Source organism: Phascolarctos cinereus, unplaced genomic scaffold, assembly GCF_003287225.1.
Source record: "Phascolarctos cinereus isolate Bilbo 61053 unplaced genomic scaffold, phaCin_HiC Scaffold_7;HRSCAF=346, whole genome shotgun sequence".
NCBI lineage: Eukaryota > Metazoa > Chordata > Mammalia > Diprotodontia > Phascolarctidae > Phascolarctos > Phascolarctos cinereus.
In genome coordinates, this window is record NW_027556180.1 from 86,625,544 (window position 1) to 86,650,524 (window position 24,981).

Here is a 24,981-nt window from a genome sequence, read left to right on the forward strand (position 1 = left end):
CTCTCTCCCTGCTGTGTGCCAAAGCTGATGATTTAAAAACAAACAAACCAACCACTTAACCTACCCAAATATGCGAGCACAGAATTGTGACCACTGAACAATGACTGGCTGTCCTAGACTGGAGTAGCCCACCCTTCCTCTGAAAACCTCTTCATGAAAAAAGAGTTGTCCGGGCGATGGAAGGTGTCAGGGGAGGGGGAAAGGAGAGAGACTGTTTTGTTTCTATAGTAACAATAGGAACCAATGAGGAGACTGTTTACAGAGAAGGGCAATTTCCAAGGTTCTTTAATTCCCTTCAGGGACTAGAGGTGGAAGTGGAAATCTGATTGGAAGCTTTTACCTCATCCTTGATTTCCTTTTAAATCCTAAGAGACTAGGATGTTGACTTGGTCTCTTGGGAAAGTGTCTAATATAAGGGCCAAGCCCTGATCTACCCAAAATTTTTCATTGCTGGTGAGGGGAGAGGTTCTTTTTGTTTTTCTAAAGCACTTCTCTCCACCCTCACTCCCCAATTCCTCCTAAGCTTCATGGTTTTCTAGAGGGCTCCATTTTTGATGGGACAGCTAGAATGGTTCCTCAGCCCTTGATTTCAGGAATCCCTAGAGTTTGAACCCTTCTGGTGTTTGGGAAATGGCTTCTGCAAAAAGTTAGGCTTGTTTTGCACAACTGAGTTTTGGGAGGGGTCTCATGGACAATACCCAGTTTTGTTCACCCAAGAGAGGACTACCCAAGAAAGTCAGTTTATGTGATCATTTTATGGGGCCCTGAGGATGAAGGGGGGTTGGGTTGGGGCTTAGGGTAGGATAGGGACAGAATAGATATGCTAATATCTTAACTAGTAACCTATTCTCTATTACCTCAGAAACCTTCACAGGAGCTGTTTCTTTATCTACCAGCTTATTCTGGCCATAGCATCTCAGTGGAGGTAAACACAACAAGAAAGGCCTTTGAGAGAAATCCAGGTAAGAGGCTGGGGAGGGTATTAAAGCATTAGCTTTCTATTCTTAACACCACTTTGGATAAGTGTGCTTTTCCCTTCCCTAAAGAGTACCCTGCCGTTATCTCCCCAAAGAGGAGAGGGCACCAAGACTCAAGACATAAACATAACTCATACTTTATATAGCATTTAAATGTTTTTAAAGTATTTTCTTACCATAAGCCCATAAGGAAGCAGTAGAAAGAGACTGGAGACAGATGATGACCTGGGCTCAAATCTTGTCTCTGATACTACCTGTGTGACCTTCGGCAAGTCACTTAAATTCTCTGGGTCTCGATTTCCTCAACCGGAAAAAAAATTAGGCAGTTGAACTAAGTGGGCTCAGAGGGCCCTTCTGGCTCTAGATCTGTGATTCTAGGTCAATAGAACAGTATAGTTTAAAGAGGAGGAAACTGAGACCCAGAAATAAGTACCTTGCCCACAGCTGAACGGTAAGTGAGCGTTAGGATCGGGATGCCAAGAGAGGTCTTCTGACTGCAGATCCAGTTCTCATTCCATTCTACCATGTTGCTGTGTTCATTGTCAGTGCTAAGATTGATTGTGACTTTAGGCAAACAAATTAACTTGTCTAGATTGGCTTCTGTGCCTTTAAAATATGATGTCCATATCTTTCAACATCCTGTGGGGTTGGTGTATACATAAGAGAACTGGTTGATCAGCTCTGAGCTTTTTGGAAGAAAAACAATATTGGAAAATACTTTTGTGGGTCAGTTTTCTGCTATGATGAACATCAAACCTGTGACAATTCACTTCTATGGGGTAGGGCAAAAGTATGGGTCTCTTCCCTTATCATACAACCAAATCTGGCAGGAAAGTATGGGTTAGGCTGGGCTGAAGAGAGGAAATGCTTTGTAGGTCTTCTTGTCTACTGTTCCGGAGCTATTATAATACTTACCTATAGCGTTATCATTCTAGAGTTCACGTTCCCCTGTTCTTTTCTCAAAGCATAAAGCAGTCATTGAAATTGCCCATTTGGATTCTTCTCCTTAAGTGTTGCCTTCCATCAACAACGTTTCCCACCACACTCCCTTGCTGTTGCTTCTTCCTTCTCTCTCCTATCTCATTTATCCCAAAGCCAAGCTCTCCTAAATCTTTCCAGATAACATTCTGTTCTTCCGATAAACTCATTGTTCTCATGTGTTAACAGAAGAATGGACTCTCCTATTCCGGGCTCTCCAGTTCCTTGGTTATAAATAAACATCATAACCCATGTCATAGCCTTCCAAGAACAATACCATCATTACTTGAGCTTTCTATTATACAAGTGTATTGTTTTGACGTTCACAAAGTAATTAAAATAATAAAAAAGCATAAATCAGCACAAAGTTGGTAAAGTTAGAAAGTCTTCTAAAATGTTATAAATCAAATTTTATGTTATAATAATATTATAATATTACATTGTGACATTATATTTTAGTAAATATTATGAGAATATTATAAGATATTTTAAGAAGTGGCTTTTGGATCTTGAAAGGCCGATGATCCCTCTTCCAATAGATGACCTCTTCATTTTTTCTCCTATGACTGCAATAGTGAACCCTCTACTCTAGCTACCCCAGTCTCCGTATTTCTTTGGTCATGAGATTTTCGTTCCTACCTCTATACCTTTGTTACTACTGCCTGGAATATCTTCTCTTGTGTCTGTTGAAATAGGAAGGCCTAGGCATAGTCACACATCTTCCTGATGTCCTTTAGAGTACTTGCTGATTTTTACTACTGATTTCAACACTCAATTACATATTACAAGTTTAATGGCTTCACATATTAATTTTTTAGTTTTCTAATGAGGTGGAATACTGGTTTTCATTGTATCTTTGAATCCTCAATATGCAGTACAGTGCCTTACACATGGGTAGACTTGATTGACTTGATCTGGATTTTCTCTCCACAGATAGATTTGGCAGTTTCGGGGAACAAGGGACCTTGTCAACTACCCCCCAACCCATGACTGCTACCATGCTTCCTTCTTCCTCATTCTGCCATTCTGGTTTCATTCACACACTGTCCTATCTCTCCCCTAGATGACTAAGCATAGTGCTAACTGTACAGTAGAGCCTCAGTAGATACTTTTTGAATAATTAAGAATAATTAAAGTATGTGCATTAACTGTGAGAACTTGCCACTCTTGGGAATGAATAATCGGGTTTCGATGATGATTCAGAATTTACTAGGTCACTGGGAGAAAAAATGTAACCCACAAATACTATCCTGTTTCAATTAATTTTATTAAACACACTTAGACTCACTTTGGAAATCATTCTTTATACTTGGCAATTTGTGTTACGCATCCTCACAGTGCCAGTGTTGCAACACTGTTCATTTTCAGGAATTCCACAAGGGAGTTGGAGAGCCAAAATTCATAGGTACCAATTTCCACTAAGGTGGATAAGGTCAGAGAGACTTGCAAGTTACTTCTTGGGATGATAGTAACACACAACTTGTATAAGGCGTTAAAGTTTCCAGAGCATTTCATACACATCTCATTTATTCTTATTGTCACAATCGGACAGATGAGGAAACTGAGGCTGAGGGAGATTGCTCATGGTCAAAAGGACAGTAAGTGTCTGAGGTGGGTTTCAAACCCAGGTCTCCCTAACTTTAAGTCCTTGTTTCTATCTACTCTTCCATAATGTTAGAGCTGGAGGGACTTTTAGGAGTCTTCTATGCCAATCCTCTCATTTTACAGAAGAGGAAACTGAGGCTGAAAGGGGTAAAGTGATTTTCCTTGTCACGCAATTAGTTAAGTAGCAGAACCAGGAACTAGCTCAAGTTTATCCAACATGTAAATAAAGAGCTTGGAACAGAACCAAGAAAACAAATCGTTTTTGAGTCCCTGGGGGTGGGAGAAAGTTGTGGGGAAAAGGTGGAGGGATAGTATATCCTAAGGAATTCAGATGGCAACATCAGGCAATTACTGTGATTCGAGTAAGTAAATTACAGGAGGGTAATGGAGGGCAGGGTATTCATCTCTGGTTAGATATCGTAGGCACAAATGACCTAACTCTTCTCCTCCAGTTCAGCTTTGGGCTCTGCCGGAATCCTCCCGAGCAAGCTCTGGGTTTAGCTAAGTGTCTCCCAGCTGTGTTCAGCCCTTCTCCCACACAAATCTCTATTCTGCTTCCCCATTACAGTCACAACCTTGGAACCAACTTCTCTGCCATGTCTGACTCTTCTTTGATATACTGCAGCTGCTGGGACCCTCGGAACTTGGGACCAAGGAAGTTTGCTAAGACTACCCTATTCTCTCTCTCTGGAAGGAAACCCAAGTAAGGAGTGGGAAGGGCAGGAGGGTGTTATTCTGTCCTGGACAAGTATTTGTTGAATAAAATAGTTAAGCATGTCAGTAAAAACTCAAGAAGGCAGAGACATTTCAGCTTGGCAGATAACCCTTTGCAAAGCAAACAGGAGTTGTGCCCTGCATTCCCAGGGATCTTGAATAGACTTTGCAAAGTCTTGTCAGCCTTACCTCCATGCAGAGTATTCATCAGTAGCATCTTAAAATATAAAAGTGTGTGACCCTGGCCAGGTCAACTTGGCAGTGCCCTAAAGCCAAGCGTCTTGCCTAGACCATAAGTTGCAGAGAAGGTGCTAACCTGGACAGGTAGGTTTCCTTATCTGGGAGTTCCCTATACCAGTGAAATCTCTGATCCAGTCCCTAGCCTTAAGTATGGAAGATGTGTTGTTTTTGTGGCTGAGTCTATCAGTACGGCTGACTCTTTGTGACCCCATAATTGTTCATGGGGTTTCCTTGGCCAAGATTTTGGAGCAGTTTGCCATTTCCTCCTCCAGGGGATCCAGTGGGTCCTTTTGTCAGGCAGAAGTTAAGTGACTTGTCTAGAGTCACACATCTACGAAGTGTCTGAGACTGAATTTGAACTCAGGTCTTCCTGACTCTAGGTCCAGTTCTCTATCAACTGAACCACCAGCTGATATATAATGATTAGTAAATGAAAGGTGAAGGAGGTTAAGGGGGAGGAGAAAGAGGATGAGGAAGGAAAAGGAGGGGGAGGGGAAGAAAGAAGAGGAGGAGAAAGGGAAGGAGAAGAAGAAAGAGGAGGGGAAGCAGGAGGAGGAAGAATAGGAAGAAGAGAGGGAAGGAGGAGAAAGAGTGGGAAGAAAAGAAAGAGAGAAGGAAGAGGAAGAGTTGGGGAAGGAGGAGAAAGGGGAAGAGCTCTAAAGGGCCTCAATCTTGTAGGATTTAGAGCCTAAAGGGACCTTAGTGACCATTCAGTGACCAACCCCTTCATTTTACAGAGAAGGAAATTAAAGAGATTTTACACCACCAAGATTACACAGGTTCCAAACAGAAATAGGATTCAGACTCACATTTTGTGACTTCAAATCCATTGAGCTTTCTAGTACACTATGGTAGTACACTTTCTAGTACACTACTTATTCAGTTAAGGGAAAGCTTCCTTAAGGGAAAACTCTGCTTCTGAATGTTTTTCAGAATGATAGACTTCATTTTGAGGAATGGGCAGAATTCCCTCTAAAATATCTTCCAGTCTCCCCTAACTCTCCAGAGTTAAATTAGGTGGGTTTGGTGGTTTCTCCAGCCATAGGATTCCCTGAAATGGTATGATATGTTTGACATTTAGTGTTAATCTGTGTCTATGTGTTTAAACCAATTTTTCTCTTTTTAAAAATGTGTTTTGAACAACCAGATTAAGCCCTATATCATCTGCCTTGAAGGAGCGAAATTATTTCCTACCACCACAAATTAAACCCCTCAGTGGCCCAAGGTAAATATCTCTGCCTGCTTGGAATGGTACCCGATTGAGAGTGATTAAAAGAATGGTTACTACCCATGGACTTCTTCAGTCCTGCCTGATTCCTACCTGTTGTTGTCTTTTCAATCATTTCCGCTCTTTGTGATCCCATTTGGGGTTTCCTTGGCAAAGATACCAGAATGGTTTTTCATTTCGTTCTCTAACTCATTTTACAGATGATGAGACTGAGGCAGACAGGTTAAGTGACTTGTCCAGGTTCAGTGTCTGAGGCCAGATTTGAACTCAGGAAGATGAGTCTTCCTGACCCCAGGCCCAGAGCTCTATCCATTGTGCCACCTAGCTGCCCCTTTTTTAATCATTATTTTTTGTGTTGTGTTATATCATCTCTGAAGGACATGTTTAGTTTTTCTGCCTAGTCCAAAGAGTGATGAGGAGAAATCTGTATATTCTTCAATTATTCAGAAGAATATCTGTATATTCTTTAATTATTCCATTCAGAAGACACCACAGGTCTCTCAAATCTAATTTTTCTAACAGTGCATATTGAATTCTTTATTTTCCCTTTTTGTTTATCTTTCTATTAGATTTATCCAGTTCTAAAATAAGAACAATAAAGTCTCCTGCAATTGTTCTGTTTCTCCTTTTTGCAAAGCTTTTCTTTATTCATTTAAAGCCTATGCTATTTGGTGCAGTTAAATTTAATACTGTTGTTTAGTTATCTATTTTGTCTTTAAGCATAATTAAGGTAACTTCTATGTTTAGCTGTTTTGACATTGTGGATTTCAAAATTGCCTGTAACATGATTTTAACTCTTGCTTTATTGGAATCACCAGATGCATAGTAAATTCTGCTCCTGTTTGTCATTTTGATGTTTTTAAATGTATTTTCATATGTAGCAAATTCTTGGGTTTTATTTTCTTATCTAATTTTCTATTCTTTCATTTTATGAACAATTTTAATTCATTCTTCACATATGAAGTTACAATTGCATTCTCCTCCATTTATTCTTTTTGCACTGATTTTCCCCTTTTTCTTTTAAATCAGCACCCTGCCTCTGGGATTAATTTTGCTTACACTAAGATGATCCTAATCTTTGTTCACAGGCTGTCCATCGCACTTGTTTTCCCATCCACCACCTCTCTGCTTCCTATTTGCCTTCCCTGTACCAAGTTCCTTGAACTTTGTTAGATTGTTAGTCCCGCTCTCTATTTATTTACATATTCATATCCACTATCTCTTTTTCAGTTTTTTCTGTCCTCACTTCCCTTTATGTCTTGCCCTTTGTGCTCTTCTAACCTCATTATTTGAATGCCATTCATTTGTGGCACCCTTTTCCAAGACATCACATCATTAATGACCACCTTTGACATCTAACCATCAAGTTCTGAATCCATATCACTATACTACCATATAGTCCATATTTCTTCATCTTATCCACAAAAATAGCGTGAAAGATTTCATCGAATACTTTGCTAAAATCTAGGTAAATTGCATAGATAGTATTCACTTGAACTACCAGTCAGAATGATTAAAAAATAATAAAGTTAGTCCAGCATAGCCTGTTCTTGACAAAGCCACACTGGTTCTTCATGACCACCCCTTCATTTCTAGGTGTTCACTAACATCTTTAGCTATATGTTCTAGACTCCATTTTCTTCCCTGTTTTGAAAGATCAAGACCACATTATCTTCATCCATATAGCATCTCTACCATCCTCCGTGATCTTTCAAAGATCACAGACAGTGGCTTTATAGCCACTGGTTCCTCAATACCTAAAGATGTTCTTCAGGGCTCGGTGGTGATTTGAACTCAATGAGGACAGCTTAATGTTCTTTTCCTGTCTTTCCACTTATCTTGGAGTGGAGCTAGCTCCCCACGAGCCACTTGTTCTGTCCTCTGCAGTCTGTGAGGGGGAGTGCCGCAGTGGATAGAGAAACAGCCTTGAAGTCAGGAGCACCCACCTACTGGTTCTGTGACCCTGGGCAAGTCACTTAACTTCTCAATGCTCATGGCAATTTTCTAAGACCTTAGAAGATGTTTACCTGCATTGGTAAAGGCACTTCCATCCTCTGGGAATTCTTTATACCAAGATCATTGTGAGTAGGGACTGTTTCATTCTTTGTACTTGTAGACACCTACCACATGCTTGTTATATGTTGTTCAGTTGTTTTTCAGTCATGACCCCATTTGGGTGTTCTTAGCAAAGGTATTGGTTTGCCGTTTCCTTCTCCAGCTTATTTTACAAATGACAGACTGAAGCAAACAGGGTTAAGTGATTTGCCTTTGTCACACAGCTAGTCAGTTTCTGAGGCCAGATTTGAACTCAGGTCTTCCTGACTCCAGGCCCAGTGCTGTATCCACTGAGCCACCTAGCTGCCCTGTCCAAAAAAACGACAACATAAGTGTATACACATACATATGTACACCTATATGTGTATGTATGTGGTTGACAAAATGCTTTCCTCCTAGCAGCCCTATGACATCAGCTGTAAAAGCATCATTATTACTACCTTTCAGATCTCTCTGTCTACTATGTCCCATTGCTGCTCGTTATAATTGTAATTTTGTATTCTACTTATTTGTATACACGTCTCATCTCACCTACTTGATTATAAACAACTTGAGGTCAGAGAGCGTGTTTTATTTATTTTTGGATGCCTCAAAGTGTCCAGCTCAGAGTACTTTGAAGGTACTTGACACAGAAGGATAAAGATTGGTCCTGGCGCCATGATTCCATTGACATAGTTGTTGTTTTTGTTCTTGTTGTTCAGTCACGTCCGACTCTTTGTGACCCTGTGTGGGGCTTTCTTGACAAAGATGCTGGAGTGGTCTGCTGTTGCCTTCTCCAATTCATTTTACAGAAGAGGAAACTGAGGAAAACAGGGTTAAGTCACTTGCCCAGGGTCATACAGCTAGTCAGTGTCTGAGGCCAGATTTGAATTCAGTGAGGTGAGTCTTCCTGAGTCCAGGCCCAGTGCTCTGGCTTCCCTATGCGTGGTATATAGTAGGTACTTAATTAAAATTTGTTGACTGAATTCACAGGTGCGGTCCTATCCCTCTCCAGGACAAATGTCCTTCTCTTTTCAAAGAAATCAGAAACAAAATGTAGTATCATTATTCTGTCCACCAGATGGCTCCTGCACTTTTTTTAATCTTTTCTCCAATTTGGGTAAAAAGGATGCTTTTTTGTTCTCAGCTAACCTCACCAGCCTAGTTCCTTTTGATCTTTTAGAGCTCTCGATGCTATTGTACATTGCCATATTATATTTTGTCTTCATCCTCCATTACTTTCTACCACTTGTACATGTCTTTTGGGGATATGCCATTAATGGGCTCCTTGGGCATCCACATCTATTTAGACAGCTTCCCCTTTTCTTCTTCATCAGATTTGTTTCTCTTTGTGTCTTGAGAATTCTGTTAAGAGCTTTCTCCTGAGACCAGTTCTGCTCAGCCCCAGCCTGAGTAGGAAGAACATTGATAGAACTTGCTGAGAGAACCATTTAGTCTTGATGTCAGGAAAAGCGTCCTTTCAGTTAGAGCTGACTCAAAATGGAATGGGATACTTTGGCGGGAGGGGCCGTCACCATTGCTAGAGAAACGCAAGCAAAAGTTAAATGGCCTCTTGTTGGTTAGAGGGAATTTTTGTATAGGTCTGAGTTGGACCTGGGACAGCTAGGTGGTGCAATGGATAGAGCACAGGGCCTGGAGTCAGGAAGACTCATCCCCCTGAGTTCCAGTCCCATCTCAGATATTTACTAGCTGTGTGACCCTGGGCAAGTGACTTAACCCTGTTTGTCTCAGTTTCCTCATCTGTAAAATGAAATGGAGAAGGAAATGGCAAACCACTCCAGTATCTTTGCCAAGAAAACCCCAAATGGGATCACAGAGAGTCAAACACAACTGAACAAAATGAGTTGGACTAGATGGCATATTTATTCCCTTCCAACTCTTGGGATTCTTGATTCTGTAAAAATGTGGGAGGTTTTGGGAAAGGGAGATTTTTCAATATTTTTTAAAAATATTGTCATTTAAAAGATAAGCAACTTTCTTTTATATGTGGTCTTCTCCACTAGAATTTCAGCTCCCTGAGGACAGGTACTTTCTTCTCATATTTTCATTCCCAGTGCTTAGCATAGAACATAGTAAGTGCTTAGTAAGTGATTGTCTACTTCTTGACTAATATTGACCTAAGTGAAATGTTCCTTTCCCCATTGTTGCCAAATAAATAAGAAGTTTCACAGGTAAAGTACAATTGAGATAATTTTGCAGCTGGTAGAACATTGAGGTTTTAAAAAAAAATTACATTTGTGTTTGTCAATGAATGTTACTTTGTATACATACATATTGAAATGTCACCTCTCATCTCAAAGATCCTCAAAATAGAAATCACTGCAGTCCCATGTATGTGCAAAACTGTACCTTTTATTGCAAAGTACCCCCTATCCCCCTAGCCTTAGTACCCCTAAACTGGGTCTTGCAAACTATTTTCCAAAGTAGGAGGCAGTAGGCCTGTGGTCAGGATGTCTCCATTCTTCTACCACAATATTGAGATTGTAAGAGAGGTAGGCTTTCCAAACAGAGGAGACCTTGAAGGTCAGCAGAGAGCACCACCTCCCCAACTCCCTTAAACCTGAAAGAGGAAGGATTCGACACCTTCTGTATCCCTACCCCTTCCCTAACCCCAACTTCTAGCTTTGTCATAGGAAAGAGAAAGCTCTCCTCTTTCATCCTCATACAGGATCTTCCAACCAAATTTCCAGGGATGAGAAAACTTCCTGCAATTTCCTCAGTGCAAACAAGTCACTGATGCTTGTTCTGTTAGGCTGTTTGTTGAGCATAATAATAGTAGCAGTAGTTGTAGTAGTAGATAATAATAAATAATCTGTACTCTTGCTGCATCACACCACCATTATGATAGGTTTCCATACCTAACTGGTATTCTGAGAAATCTGCAGGAGGCAGCATTTCTTAGGGATTTGAGGCTTTGGAAAGACAAAACTGGAGACTCCAAAACTTTGTGTTTGTAGCTCACTGACAGTCTTTTTCTTACAGAGGACCCGTGCGCTTCAGAAAGAATATATTGCAAAAAGAAAAGAAAGCCCCTGAAGTGAGTAAAAGAAGTGAACTTTTTTTTATAGAATTTTGAGTCGGCCTTAGATATCAACTAGTCCAACCATCTGCTGTTACAGATGAGGAAACTGAACTCAATCCTCAGTAATTTACCTGATATAGGTAGTGAGTAGTAGAGATAGGTTATAAACCAAGTTCTTCATGGCTCCAAATCATCTACTCTTTACCACCATGTTGCTTTTTTAAAGGCTAATATTTTCTCTAAATTAGGGGAAAATAAATATGATTATAGTTCAGGTCTCCTCTGGAGTGGGAGACTGAAGACAGCAATGCTGTCTATGATTTTCTTTATTTTTAATTAAAATTTCAATTAACAAGCATTTATTTTCTCTCCCTTTCACTTCCCCAGCTCCCAGTGGGGAGAGGGGGAGGGAGAAGGAAAAAGAAAACCCTTGCATCACAAATGCAGAGGCTGGCAAAACCAATTCCCACATTGACCATGTCTAAAAATGTATGTCTTGTTCTACATATTCACCTCTCTTATGAGATGAGTAATATCTTTTCATCATTGATGCTGGGCCTTGCATACTGTTTGCCAGAGTAGGAGGCAGTAGGCCACAATCATGGCTTGGGGGAGTTCCTAATTCTTTAAAAATTACTTTATTTGAAAAATGTCATTGTTGTTATATAATTTGTTTGCCTGGTTCTGCACACTTCACTCTGCACCACTTCATACAGGTCTTCCCAGTTTTCTCTGAAACCATCCCTTTTGTCATTTCTTTGACACCATAGTTTTCTATTACATTTACATATCATAATTTGTCTATAATTTTCTGTCTTGGGTGCTAACCTAGAAGGTAACCATTTCACGTAGAAGATAAAAAAGACCTTCTAAGATTCTTCTTGAAGGAGAGACTGTTGTTGCTTTTTCTACAGGAGGTAGACAGAGGGGCGAGGGAAATGGAAGGAAGATTTGAAAGAACTGTAGAATTCTGAGCCCTTATGTGACCTTTTCATTTTACAACCCAGAACACAATAAAGATCTCTCCAGGATTTACCTACTCTCGAAGTGATGAAGAAATTTCAGTTATACTGGGAGACGAGATGTTTGAAAGGTCAAAAGAGCCTAAAGAACGTATGGTCCAATTCATACTGCCCAGGTAATGCCCTTGACAAACTTCTAGAGAGGTAGGGGAGTCAGCAGAAGGAGATTCAGAGCTGGTTTTGCCTACTCTTCCCATGAAATAAACTCTAGAATCTGGCTTTATTGCCATTTTATGGTAAAGAGGGTCCTGCCTTAGGACTCTAGCAAGCTCATAGGAGTTAACCCAGTTATCCAGGAGTCAGTTGGTCAATACGCTGATTATCCATTGTCCAAAATATTTCTCTCATATGTTCCTGCTGTGTGGGTCATCAAATTTTCTTCTCTTTGGCATTGATCCTACAGGGTGGAGAGGAGGAGTTCAGATCCTATCAGTCATGTGATCTGAAGAAGGGGATGTCATTAGAAAAGAGGGGCAACTCACAGCCCTAGTGCCATGTCCCATGTCCCAAGTGTCCCCGGAATTTCAAGGGAAACTCCAGATTCATACTGCATAGAATGGCCTGTAGAAGCCAATTCAACTTCTGCTATAAATATATACATCCATGTATGTTTATATAAATTCTATGTTTTTGCAAGACTAATGAACTTTATGACAATCTGAATTTGGCTGGTAAGAACTGATAGAAAAGAATTCCATTTCTGGGAGGGAAGCCTGAACTAATATTTCTATTTAGTGATGCATAAAGATATCACAGATCAACTCATGTTCTAGGGTTTTCAAATCAGTGTCGCAAAACCAAAAAAAAAAAGTCTAAGGAAACAAGATTAAACATTTATAAAAATGGGGCAGCTGGTGAGTGCAGTGGATAAAGTACTGGGCTTGGAATAGGGAAAACCTACATTCAAATCCAGCCTCAGACACCTACTATGCGACCTGGGCAAGTCATTTAACCTTTATTTGCATCAGTTTCCTCATCTGTAAAATGAGGAATAACAGCACCCACCTCACAGGTTTGTTGTGAGGATCAGATGGTATAATATTTGTAAAAGAGCTCAACCCAGTGCCTGGCACATAGTAGGTACTTTATAATCCTTTTTCTCTTCCCTAAAAAGAATCAAAGAGATAGCTGTAGAATGGCATCAAACAGGAAACTGGGAGTAATAACAGGACACATTTCTAGGATGTTCTACAGATTATAATACACTTTCTTCACAACAGCCTAAAAAGTATGGAGGGCAATAGGATAAACTATTATCCTCTTGTTTACAGAGTGTGTCTCTGAAAGTTTTAAATGATTTTTCCCATTTAGAACTGGGCTTGAGTAGATATCTTCCCAGTCAATCAATAAGCATTTATTAATTGTCTCCTGACTCCAAACAGAGTGTTCCCTCCCTTCCCTTTCTTCCCTGTTATCTGCTGAGCCTGACTTGATGTTACAGCAGTATGGGGTGGGTAAGAAAGGTCTACTACAGTAGGGGCCCCAAAAGGCTTGTGCTGATCCAGGTCAAGAAGTGTGCTAGGTCCTAAAAAAAAAAAGGAAGTGTACTAGGACTAACAGAAAAGTTATAGTATAACAACAACAACAACAAGATTTGCAAAGTACTTTACAAATATCTCATTTGATCCTCACAACAGCCCTAGGAGATAGGTGCTGTTATTATCCCTATTTTGTAGATGAGGAAACTGAGGCAGACAGAGATTAAGAGATTTGCCCAGGTCACACAGTTAAGTGTCTGAGGCCAAGTTTGAACTCAGCTCTTCCTGACTCTAGGCCCAGCACTTTACCAAGATGGATCCAACATGGCCCTAGAGTTTTCCTACTGTACTGGAGTCTAAGGCCCAGAATGTATGGAGCTGGCGCTCTCAGCCGGCTCCAGGTATGTCCTGGTCTCAGATAGCTGAAATTCCTCAGGGTGCAGTTACAGCCTTGCCAATCTGGACCTCCACTACTCAGAGGATTGAACCGGGACGATACTGTTTGCCTTGCCACATTCAATTAATCAGTCAAACAGATGTTTACTAAGTGCTTTCTATATGCCAAGTGCTAGGGATACAGAGGGCAAAGCAGAATAATCCTTGCTTTGCAAGAGCTTATATTCTAGCAGACAAGAAAACATGCACATATTGGTATAAGAACACAAACAAATGAAATACAAGGAAACCCTGGAGAAGAAGGCACTGCCAGCTAGAGGGACAAGGAAAGGCTTCATGCAGAAGGTCACAGCCGAGTTTTGAAGGTAACCAGGGATTCCAAGAGCTGGAAGTGAGGAAGAAGTGTATTATCATCATTGAAGACAGCCCCTGAAAGTCTGGGAGATGTAGGAGACCATGGGAGTAAGGAAGTGACATGGTGCTGTGGAGGATAGATTAGAGTGGGAAGAGGCTAGAGGCAGGGAGACCAATTAGGAGGCTAGTGTAGGCTAGATGAGAGGTGATGAAGCCCTGAGCTATATTGCTGGCTGTGTAGTTAGGGAGAAAGGAACGCATGGGAGGGAGGAGCTCGTGAAGATAGAAAAGACAAGATTTGGCAACAGATTAGATGTGAGTGAAACTGAGGATGGAGAATAAAGACAAGGTTGAGAACCTGAATGACTGGAAGGGCGGTTCCCTTAATAGCAATAAGGAAGATGGAAAGAGGGTTGGGGGTAGGATGGAAGACAATGCGTTCTGCTTGGGACATACTGAGTTTGAGATGCTTATGGCACAGCCAGTTTGAAACGGTCACCAGGCAGTTGGTTGTTTAGGACTTGATTATAGTGGAGAGATTGAGAGTAGACATATAGATTTGGGAATTATCTGCATATGGATGATAATTAAACCCATGAGAAGTGATGATGTCTAAAGTGTAAAGAAAAAAGAGGAGAAGACTCAGATGGGTGATCCTTGAGGTACACCCACATTTAGTAGAGATGGTGATCCAACAGAAGAGACTTAAGAAGAGTGGTCACACAGGTAAGAGGAGAACCAAAAGAGGACAAGCAAGAGGTGTCAACAGATGAGGATTGAGAAAGGGCCGTTGGATCTGGTAAACTATCATTGATAACTTTGAAGAGAGTAATTTCCATTAAGAGATGAGGTCAAAGCCTTCAAAGAATGAGAAGAATGTAAATGGAAACAAGTGTAGGCAGCTTTTTCAAAGAATTTAACTGAGAAAGGGAGGAGAAATACAGGATGATAGCTAGTGGAGGTGGTAGTATTTAATAAGGGGTTTTTTTAAGATTAGAGGAAAGTTAGAGAGGACTATAATGAAAAAGACATGAGGGGATGGAATCAAGGGTACTTGTAGAGGGGCTGACCTTGGCAAGAAGAAGGGCCTGCTCTTCAGGAATTAAGGAAAAAGCGTTTGTACTTACTATGTGCCAAGCACTGTGCTAAGTGTTGGGGGAAAGAAATACAAAAGCAGAAACAGCCTCTGGCCTCAAGAAGTTTATATTCTAATGGTGGTTGATTCAACAACATACAAACATGAGAGGGGTACTTTGGTCTAGGAAAGTTACGGAAAATGATAATTAGGAACATAAGGGAGTATGGTGACACACACTATCCAGGTACACTGGAAGAGTTGATTTGATTGTGGTTCATGGATTCAAAATGGGGCGAGGGGAAGGGGTTAGGAGAGAAGAGGGAAAGGCTACAAGTGCTGAAGTGAAGCCACTGGTGAGACTGTGGAAGAGATGGCCTCAGAATGGCATGTAATAAGCATAGTAGCAAGGGCTTTCCTGAACTAATGGTCTGAGAGAGTCAGTCATCTTACCAACCTGCTCTTCAGGACCCCAGGGCAGCAAGGTGGAGGCTTGTGGAAGTATTGTCCTGAGCATCCTGGACATGACACAAAGCATCCAGGGCTTTCCTGAAACCATGGTTCTGGGGGAAGTGGCCACCAACTAGGCTTCAAAGGCAAGGCCTTTCAAGGCCATGGAAGAGGTGGCCAAAGAAAAGGTGGGAGAGGAGAGGCTGGCGTAAAGGAGAAGATAATGGGGGATAATATCAAGGGGTCCTGAGATGAAAAGGGGAGAAGAAGGAGCTCCCTGGGAATGGGCCTCGTTTTCTTGGGAAAGTAGGGCATGAGGTCTTTGGCTGAGAGGCTACAAGAAAAGGGAGGTAGAGGCTTGAGAGAAGAGAAAATCTGAAAGATACTGCCTTGTTTTCTTCCAGTGTTGTCCCATGATTCCATGGTATTGGGGGGAAATGGGCAATACAGTAGAGCAAAGGTAATAATACCCATCCCAACTCTTGGTCTCACAGTACAGTTCTAGCTATCTGTGGTCAATGGCAGTTCTTCACAGCCCAATTGCTTTTTATTTTCTCTCTAGGACCTGGGTACAGAAAGAAATGTGAGTATTGAATATATTGTAGATCAAGTTCAAAGAATGTGACTTTATTATTTGTTTCTTCATTCTTTTATCCTGTTACCATCACCTCTTATACTACCTCCTGTCTTTTCTAAACCTGTATTTTGTTCATTTCCCTGTCAGGAATTGGGTATAATTAGCTGAAGATTAGTACAGCCTTTTAAAATGGACTAATCTATCATTCACTATGGTAGTCATATCTGCCACGTGTACAGTTATCCAGAATGTCATTTCTGGGAAATCCCATGAATATAGACAGTATGGCAGCCCAGACTCCTGACCTTCAGAAAATAGCTCATGTATCCTTTTTTGCCCTAGCCCCACTCTTGGCTATGACCCCAGCCTTATTTCAGGCCCTCTTATTGACACCACACCCCATCCCCGTGTGTTTCTGGCCTGTGTCCCCATTTCCAGCAATAGTCCTAACTCCAAACCCTCTAACCAGCCCCATTTCTCCCATTTTTCATTAATCCAAGTGCATAATAAGTTCTTGGCATATTCCCATTTCCCTCTAGTCAAAAGGGTCCCATGCCATCCCACTTCTTTTTGGATGACTCAAACAAGAATACCAAGCATGTGGTTAACCTGCCTGTTCCTCTGGTGCTCTCATCTCAAGCATGATGAGCAGAAGGCTTGGCGAATAGTCACTGAGCCAGCACTCATGATAACCTTGCCAGCTGAGATAGTTATACTCTACTGTCTCTGACTGGGCATGAAATAGTAAGCCATGAATGAGAGCACCATCTCTGTTTTGCAGGACAAATGTCGTTGCTGACTTAGAAAATCAGATCACCGAGCTAACCACAGTGATAGAGCAAATGAGCAGAGATCATCAAAGTACTCAGAAACTAGTGAGTTACCTTTTCATCCACTTGGTCAGCCTTGTTCGATGAGAGCAGCGGGGCCATAGTACAAGTCTACTCCGAAAAGGACATTTTTATGTGTTGGCTATGGATCTGTTTAAGATGCATCCAGTGACTCCTTTTTATGGAAGATCCCTGGATTCTGATCTTCATAAGGAGGGCTCTAGCGTCACTCAGCTATGTCATAGCTTTGCCCCATTTGTGGATGCGTAGGTGTGTAATTAAGGAAGAAAAATGGGGTTCGGATTCGCTTCTACAATAAGACACACTCCTAGGGAGAGAAGTGAAGGTAGCTTTAATTAAGATTAGAATACGGGCAGAGAAAAGCTAAATTTACAGTAACATACAATTAGCAGTACCACTATAGTCAGACTAATAATACGAAGGGTAACAATAATATAAGGAAACATTACTAATTCAGGGAAGCACCAATACCTGAAGTCCAAGCTGGGAACTCCCTGGGTACAGCTTTCAGGGTCCCTATTGGGAAAGTCCCAGGCAGAATGTGTTCTCCATGAGCAAGAATCCAAAGATAGCTTTCCCAAGTAGGATTTAAATAGGACCTCTAACAAAGATGGCCCCATGCCAAAGATGTTCATGATTCTAGCAAATGTTTTTACTCAGTCCGGGAACTGGCCAAGCTCCTGGAGTAAGCAACATTTTAAAAATATTAATTTTAATTAACATCAAAATTAAAAATTTAATTTAAAAATTAAAATTAATATTAATTAGAATAGTTTGAATATTAATTAACTTGATATGTTTTGATGAACTGGCCAGCACATCTTTTCCTGAGAACTGGCTAAATTCTCAGGTCAACATGGATAACCACACTCTGGCTTATAGTCCAGTGTTTAGAGTCATACAGGAGACATGAAAGATCTTTCCTTATGAGATTTATCAATCACTAGGCCACCAGTGTAAATACCATAGCCACTTTCCCTTCTCCTCTGATCCCCCCTACTTAAAATGGGTCAAAGGAGATGTGAAATGTATTCTGAGGATTTGGTGATATCCACTCATGCATAATTGTGTCCAGAATATCAGCACACACTTTTCATCCTAAAACCACTCCCTGGGAGTGGTTTCACCTTGAGTGAAATCAGTAGAGAGGAGGGAGGATCCGTTCACTTCTTCCAGAATTCCTATGTGACTGAGTTGTTAAGTCAATCAAATCAATCAATTAAAGTCTCATTGGCTGTTCTGATGACAGGTCAGCCAGTTTGTTGTATTGATGGAAAGCCCCTTCCTTCTACTATCAAAATGGTTTTGTGCCCCATTACTATCCTTTTTAACCTAATATATTTTATTATAGTGTCTGTGTAAGTTCAGAATTGTCAGAACCTTGCCTTCATAATTCAGCATCTCACTTTCTGGTTCTCAGGGACAGGGGTACCATCCAAAGCTTATGTGCTGTAGACAGCAAGTGTGTAGGGGATGTAGAAAGAGGAATTCCCTGTGGGCTGGAAGCTCCACAGAAGTGATAGACCCTGAGGTGGGCCTTGAAGGAAGGCTGGATGACTGACCACATGCTGTAAAAGCCATGCCTGTCTTTCTAGCTTACAGATGAAATGGAACACCGGTACAACGATCTCCAGAAAGAATTTGAAAATAGCAAGAGGTACAGCTGCTTGAAGGGAGGGGGAAAGGGAAGAGAGGGATGTGTGTGTCTGCCTAAGGAGGACAGGGCAGCCGGTTTTGGAGCTACTCAAGGAGAGCATGCTCTGTCTTTTCTCCTGGTGCCCCAATAATTTGGATGCCAAAAGATTCCCGGCTGCAGTGAAACTTTCTCACCCAACAAGTTCTTTCATCTCCCAGGAATTCTTTCCTTTCTTTTAACATCAGAGTGACTATTTTGACCTTTAATAGAGGGCCTGTGAGACAGCAGGGTCTAGTGGATAGAGATTTCTAGGCTTGGAATCGGGGAAATCTGAATTCAAATCCTGTCTGTAATATACAAACCATTTACCTTCTCAGTGCTCCAAGCAACGGTCACAGGAGTGGAGAATCTATGGCCTTGAGGCCACATGTGGCCTTCTGGGTCCTTGGGTCTGGCCTTTTGACTGAATCCGTTTTACAGAACAAATCCTTTTATTAAGGGGATTCATTCTGTGAAGTTTGGATTCAGTCAAAGGGTTGCACTGGAGGGCCACAGGTTCCCAAGTGCTGGTCTAAGACCATCACTTACAGTAAAGTTGCTAATTTGTACCAGTGGAGGGTACAAGAGCAGTTCCCAACACCAAATCAGAAGTTGAGACCAAAAATAAAGGGAAAAGAGAGTAAAAAGGATCAAATGGTGTAGAGGAAAGTCCTGCTCTGATACTTAACTAGCTGTGTGATCGTGGGTATTTATCTAACCCCGTCGAGTTTGTTTTTTTTCTCCTGGAAAGTGGGTATAGGCCTTTACTAGCAGTGTGACCCTGAAGTCACTTAACCTTGTTTGCCTCAGTTTTCTCATCTGTAAAATGAACTGGAGAAGGAAATGGCAAACTACTGCAGTATCTGCCAAGATAGCCTAAACAGGGTCATGAAGAGTGAGACACAACTGAAGAATGAGTGAACAGCAACACAGAAGTGGGTATAAAAAACTTTCCCTCACCACCTCAGGGTTTTTGTGATGAACATGGTTGGTAAATCTTTAAAGCACCAAGGAAATAAATTCGGTAGATTCCAGCTCTGTCACCTCTAAGATCAAACTCCTCTCCTTCGGCTCTTCACAACCGAGCCCCACCATCCCTTCCCAGGCTTATCCTACATTATTTCCTTTTCACACACACTACGTACAGCCAAATGGACCTTCTTACCATTCCCCATGAGCGATAGTCCATATCCTGTCTGCTATGCTGAGGTGTCCTCCTACCTCCCTCTGCCTCTTAGAATCCCTGGCATCTTTAAAGGCGCAATTCAATCATTGGCTTCCATATGAAGCCCAGCCAGCTGCTAGGACCTTCCTCTCTGCCCTGCCCCACCACACCTCCACAAATTACTTATATGGTATCTATTTTGTATAATTGTATACAATTATAGATGTGCATGTTGGCCTTCTCCAATGGAATGTGAGCTCCTCGAGGGCAGGGGCTGTTTCACTTCTGGCTTCATACCCCTATACTAAGCACTATACTTGGCAAACAGCCGGCACTTAATAAATGCTTGCTGGTTGATTGGTGTGTGTACCTTGTTAAGATTATTTCTCTAAAATAACTATTAAAATTCTCTGCCCCACACTCAGAAATTTGTCCCTCCCTACTTCCATTGCCCTTTCTGTCCCCTGTAGGAGAGGAAACAATATGAATAGTTGTGCAGGTGGAGAGAGGCATAGCAGAGAAAGAGGAACAGAAAGACTGAACTGAAAGATCCCTTTCTGAGTCACTGACTACCCACTGTAGCATTCTCAGTAATAGCTTCAAGAGAAAGGCAATTCTGAACTCATGCTTTTTCCTTTTGGTTTTAGCTGCTGCTATCTAGAATAGAGGTCTCCAAAGTGGGGTCATAGTATGACCCCGAGGAGTTTAGGATCATCAAACCAGAGGATGAGAAGATGGGTCACATCCCACCTACCCAGGATCGCCAGTGGAGACTTGTCTCCCACACAAGCATGTCATCCTTCATATGCACTATTGCCCAACCCTTAGTAACCCTTCCTGTACGTCTTCCCTTCGGTACCAGGCATGGGCCTCTCAGGGCAGTTATAATCTAGCCAGAGCACCAACGCCAGTAACTGAATAGATGCTTTTGATAAAACTCATGTCCCCAACATACCCACCTCTTCCCCCTTCCTTTCCCCCCAAACTCCCATCACTTTGTGGATGCAGCAATCCCTTCTCAGCGTTCTTTGCTTTTTAGGTCTGTGGCCAGTCAGTAAGAGCCCAACCTCTCTCCTTTTTTCCATTTTCAGTGAAGAGGGTGAGCAGGCATGGATGTTTCTCAATCTCATTTTGCAGTCTTTTCCTTCAAACCCACCCTTTTAAAATATTTTGTCTAGTTATTCAATTTGAGATTTTTATGACTGCCTTTGAAACATTATCCTAGAGATATGAGGTAATAATGATGAACACAGACTTTTCTTTTTTTTAATTTTATTTGTCTTTAATTTTCAACATTCACTTCTTATTTTGAGTTCTAAATTTCTTCCCCCTCCCTCCAATTCCTCCCTCCCCAAGACAGTGTACTCTATACATGTACAATCATATTTCCACATTAGTCATGTTGTGAGGAAAAAAAAATTAGAAGCAAAGGGAAAAAACTGTGAGAAAAAAGAAACAAACAAACAAAGAAAGAGAAAATAGTATGCTTTGATCTGCATTCAGATTCTATATTCTTTCTCTGGATATGGATAACGTTTTCTATCATCAGTCTTTTGGAATTGTCTTACATCTTTGCATTGCTGAGAAGAGTTAAGTCTGTCAAAGTTAGTCATCACACACAGCTGTTACTGTGTACAAGGTTTTCCTGGTTCTGCTCACTTCACTCGGCATCAGTTCATATAAATCTTTCCAGGTTTTTCTGAAGTCCTCCTGTTCATTGTTTCTTATGGAACAATAGTATTCCATTTGAACACAGATTTTTCAAAAAACATAAACACACTATAACCTAAAATCATCATAGCTCATACTTATACATTAGGGTTTTAAAGAACAATCATGACTTCAAAAGACTAATAATAATGAAATATACATCTTACCTTTTGGTAGAGAGGTGATGGACTAGAGCTATGCAATGAAATACACATCCTTAGGTATTAATCCATTACAAGAGAGATCTTTGGTCTGAAAGTCATGGTAGGTTAACAGGTAATGAAAGATATATAAAACAGAGCATCAATAAATTTTTTTAGAAAAACAACTTAAAAGAAAACAAAGTGCAGTAAGAGAAAAGCAAACAAATAGATTAATTGTATTATTACCTAGTGTTTTACACATATATGTCTTTAAAAAATAAAATACATAACAGAAGTCCACAGTTTTTTATACTGTCCTCTTCCAAGTTATCTGCATATTGAAATATTTGTGTTTTAAAGAACTTTCACAAACATCTTATTTGATTCTCATATCATGGTTATGGAGTAGGCAGTTCAAATAATATCATATTCCACTTTACAGATGAGGAAACTGAGTCTCAGAGAAACTGAATGACTTACCCAATGTCCTACAAAGAATAAGTGTCAGGGAAGACTTTAATCTAGGTCTTCTGATTGCAGATCTGGCGTTCTTTCCACTGTAATATGCTCTCTCAAATTTTTGAAAATTGGCTTCCCATAGGAGAGATTCTGTTCTCCATAGGAGAATCCTGGGATCCTATTTAAGATTTCTTTACCTTTGGTGAAATGTGGCTAAAGTCAAATCTATCACTTTTGCAGCTTTCACAGTTATACAGTGTATATACCATTGGGGCTTAAGCTATTTCAGTTTTGTGCTTATTGATCCATTAATATCTAAGCCAAAATGATTAATTTGGGAATAGGAAGGTTAAGACAACTCTAGCTTTACAAAGATTGCATGATGATAATTGTCTGAGAAGCTGTTCTCAAACAAATTTGATAACTGGCTTGTTGGGAGCTATAACCTGACTGAAAAGAATAGGAAAAGTGGCACTTTTTTTTTACCTATGATAAATCAAGATGAAAATTAACTTAATGAACTATAATTTAATTAGTTAATTCATGAATTGAATGTTTAATCTTTGGTTGCTAATACAAACTGTCATAGAAAATATATTCCTAAGTGTTTGAGCCAATTTAATTTTTGTAAGATGACTAATCCCATGGCAACCTGTAGGAGTAATTTCAGCCTTTCCTTGGCCCAGTATAATCAAGCCAAAGTTTCATTTTTATGGCAATGCCAGAGGATCCTATTAGTAGTTTCCATTCTTGAGAAATTAGACTTTATCTTGTTGGTCTCTGCATCTTTGTCCTCTCATGTTCCAAATACTTGCAGCAAAGCAACAGTATTATTTTAAACATTCATTTTTTTGAGTTCCAAATTCTTTGCCATTCTCCAACTCCCCCCTACCCATTGAGAAAGCAAGCAGTATGAAACTCATTATATATGTGAAGTCATGCAAAAATCTATTTCCATATTAGCCATGTTGTAAAAAAAAAGACAAGAAAAATAAACTGAAAAATATATGCTTCAATCTGCACTCAGAGTTCATCAGTTCTCTCTCTGAAGGTAGATGACATTTTTCGTGATGAGTCCTTTGGAATTGTCATGGATGATTTTATTGACCAGAATAGATAAGTCTTTCACACTTGATTACCATTATAATATTGCTGTTACTATGTACAAGGTTCTGCATACCTCAGTTCATTTGTCAGTTCATTTAAGTCTTCCTAGATTTTTATAAAGCTATCCTGCTCATCATTTCTAAGAGCACAGTAGTATTTCATCACAGTTTGTCCAACTGTGCCCCAATTGATGGTCATCCCCTCAATTTCCAATTCTTTGCTACCACAGAAAAAAAACTGCTATAAATATTTTTGTATATACAGGTCCTCTTCCCTTTTGTTTTTAATCTCTTTGGGATATCTACTTAGTAGTAGTTATTGCCAGGTCAAAGAGTAGGCACAATTTTATAATCCTTTGGGCATAGTTCCAAATTGGTCTCTAGAATAGCTGGACCAGTTCATGACTCCACCGAGAGTGTATTAGTATGCCTGTTTTCCTATATCCCCTCCAGCATTTGTCCTTTTCGTTTTTTGTTACATTAGCCAATCTGATAGAGATGACTTGGTACCTCAGAGTTGTTTTAATTTGCATTTCTCTAATCAATAATAGGGATTTAGAGCATTTTTTTCATATGACTATAGATAGTTTTGATTTCTTCTTCTGAAAAATACCTTCACCCTTTATCATTTGGGGAGTGGCTCTTATTTTTATAAATCTGGCTCCGTTCCCTATATATTTGAGAAATTGGACTTTTATCAGAGAAACTTTCTATAAAATCCCCGACCCCCCCATTTCCCACTTTCTAATTTTGGCTGCATTAGTTTCATTTGAGCAAAAGTTTTTTAATTTCATGGAATCAAAATTATCCATTTTACCTTCCATGATCCTCTCTGTCTCTTGTTGGGTCATAAACTCTTCCCTTAGCCATAGATCTGACAGGTAAATTTTTCCACGCTCCACTGATCTGCTTCTTATATCACCTTTTATGTCTAAATTATGAGCCAAATTCTAACTTATGTTGGTATACAGTGTGAGATACTGCCAGACTGCTTTACAGTTTTCTCAGAAAATTTTGTCAAATAGTCCTTGCTCCCAAAGCTTGGGTCTGTGGGCTCATCAAACACTGTATTCCCATGATCGTAGTACTATAGTCTAGTATTCCACTGATCCAACCCTTTCTTAGCCAGTACCAGGTTTTTATGATTACTACTTTGTAATCTAATTGGAAGTCTAGTACTGTTAGGCTGCCTTCCTTCACTTTTTATTTTCATTGATTTCCTTGATATTCTTGACGTTTTGTTCTTCCAGATAAATTTTGTTAACTTTTTTCTAGAGCCATAAAATAATTCTTTGGTGCTTTGATTGGCCCTTGGCACTGAATAAGTGAGTTGATTTTGGTATATTGGCTTGGACCACCCATAAGCAATCAATATTTCTCCATTTGTTTAGATTTGTCATGATTTGTGTGAAAAATGTCTTTTAATTGTGTTCATATAATTCTTATGTGTCTTGACAGGCAGACTGTCAAGAATTTTATACAGTCTGCAATTACTTTAAATGGAATTTCTCTTCCTATATCTTCCTGCTAGGTTTTGTTGGAAATATACTGAAATGCTGATGCTTTATGTGAGTTTATTTTATAACCAAGCTGTTAATTCTCTTTTCATAATTTTTTTTGCATTTCTCTCATTTCCTTTTCCAATTTTTCCTCTATTGGTCTTATTTGTTTTTTTTTAATTATTTTTGCTCTTTTTTGATC

At 40.2% G+C, this 24,981-nt stretch overlaps 1 protein-coding gene across 2 annotated transcripts in view; it reads left to right on the forward strand.

Moving 5' to 3' along the window:
• The first annotated feature begins 781 nt into the window (after window positions 1-781).
• The window catches only part of FLACC1 (flagellum associated containing coiled-coil domains 1), a 35,966-nt gene continuing 11,766 nt past the window's right edge, over window positions 782-24,981 (forward strand). Inside the window, exons 1-8 of one of the 2 annotated variants that reach the window (XM_020970748.2) lie at window positions 782-962; window positions 4,129-4,263; window positions 5,662-5,739; window positions 10,780-10,834; window positions 11,827-11,957; window positions 16,157-16,177; window positions 16,953-17,046; window positions 18,618-18,679. In XM_020970748.2, coding sequence (XP_020826407.1) covers window positions 4,157-4,263; window positions 5,662-5,739; window positions 10,780-10,834; window positions 11,827-11,957; window positions 16,157-16,177; window positions 16,953-17,046; window positions 18,618-18,679 — 548 coding nt within the window. In that variant the 5' untranslated portion in view covers window positions 782-962; window positions 4,129-4,156. The remainder of the gene's footprint in view (window positions 963-4,128; window positions 4,264-5,661; window positions 5,740-10,779; window positions 10,835-11,826; window positions 11,958-16,156; window positions 16,178-16,952; window positions 17,047-18,617; window positions 18,680-24,981) is intronic. The other variant, XM_020970786.2, reaches the window with a different exon arrangement.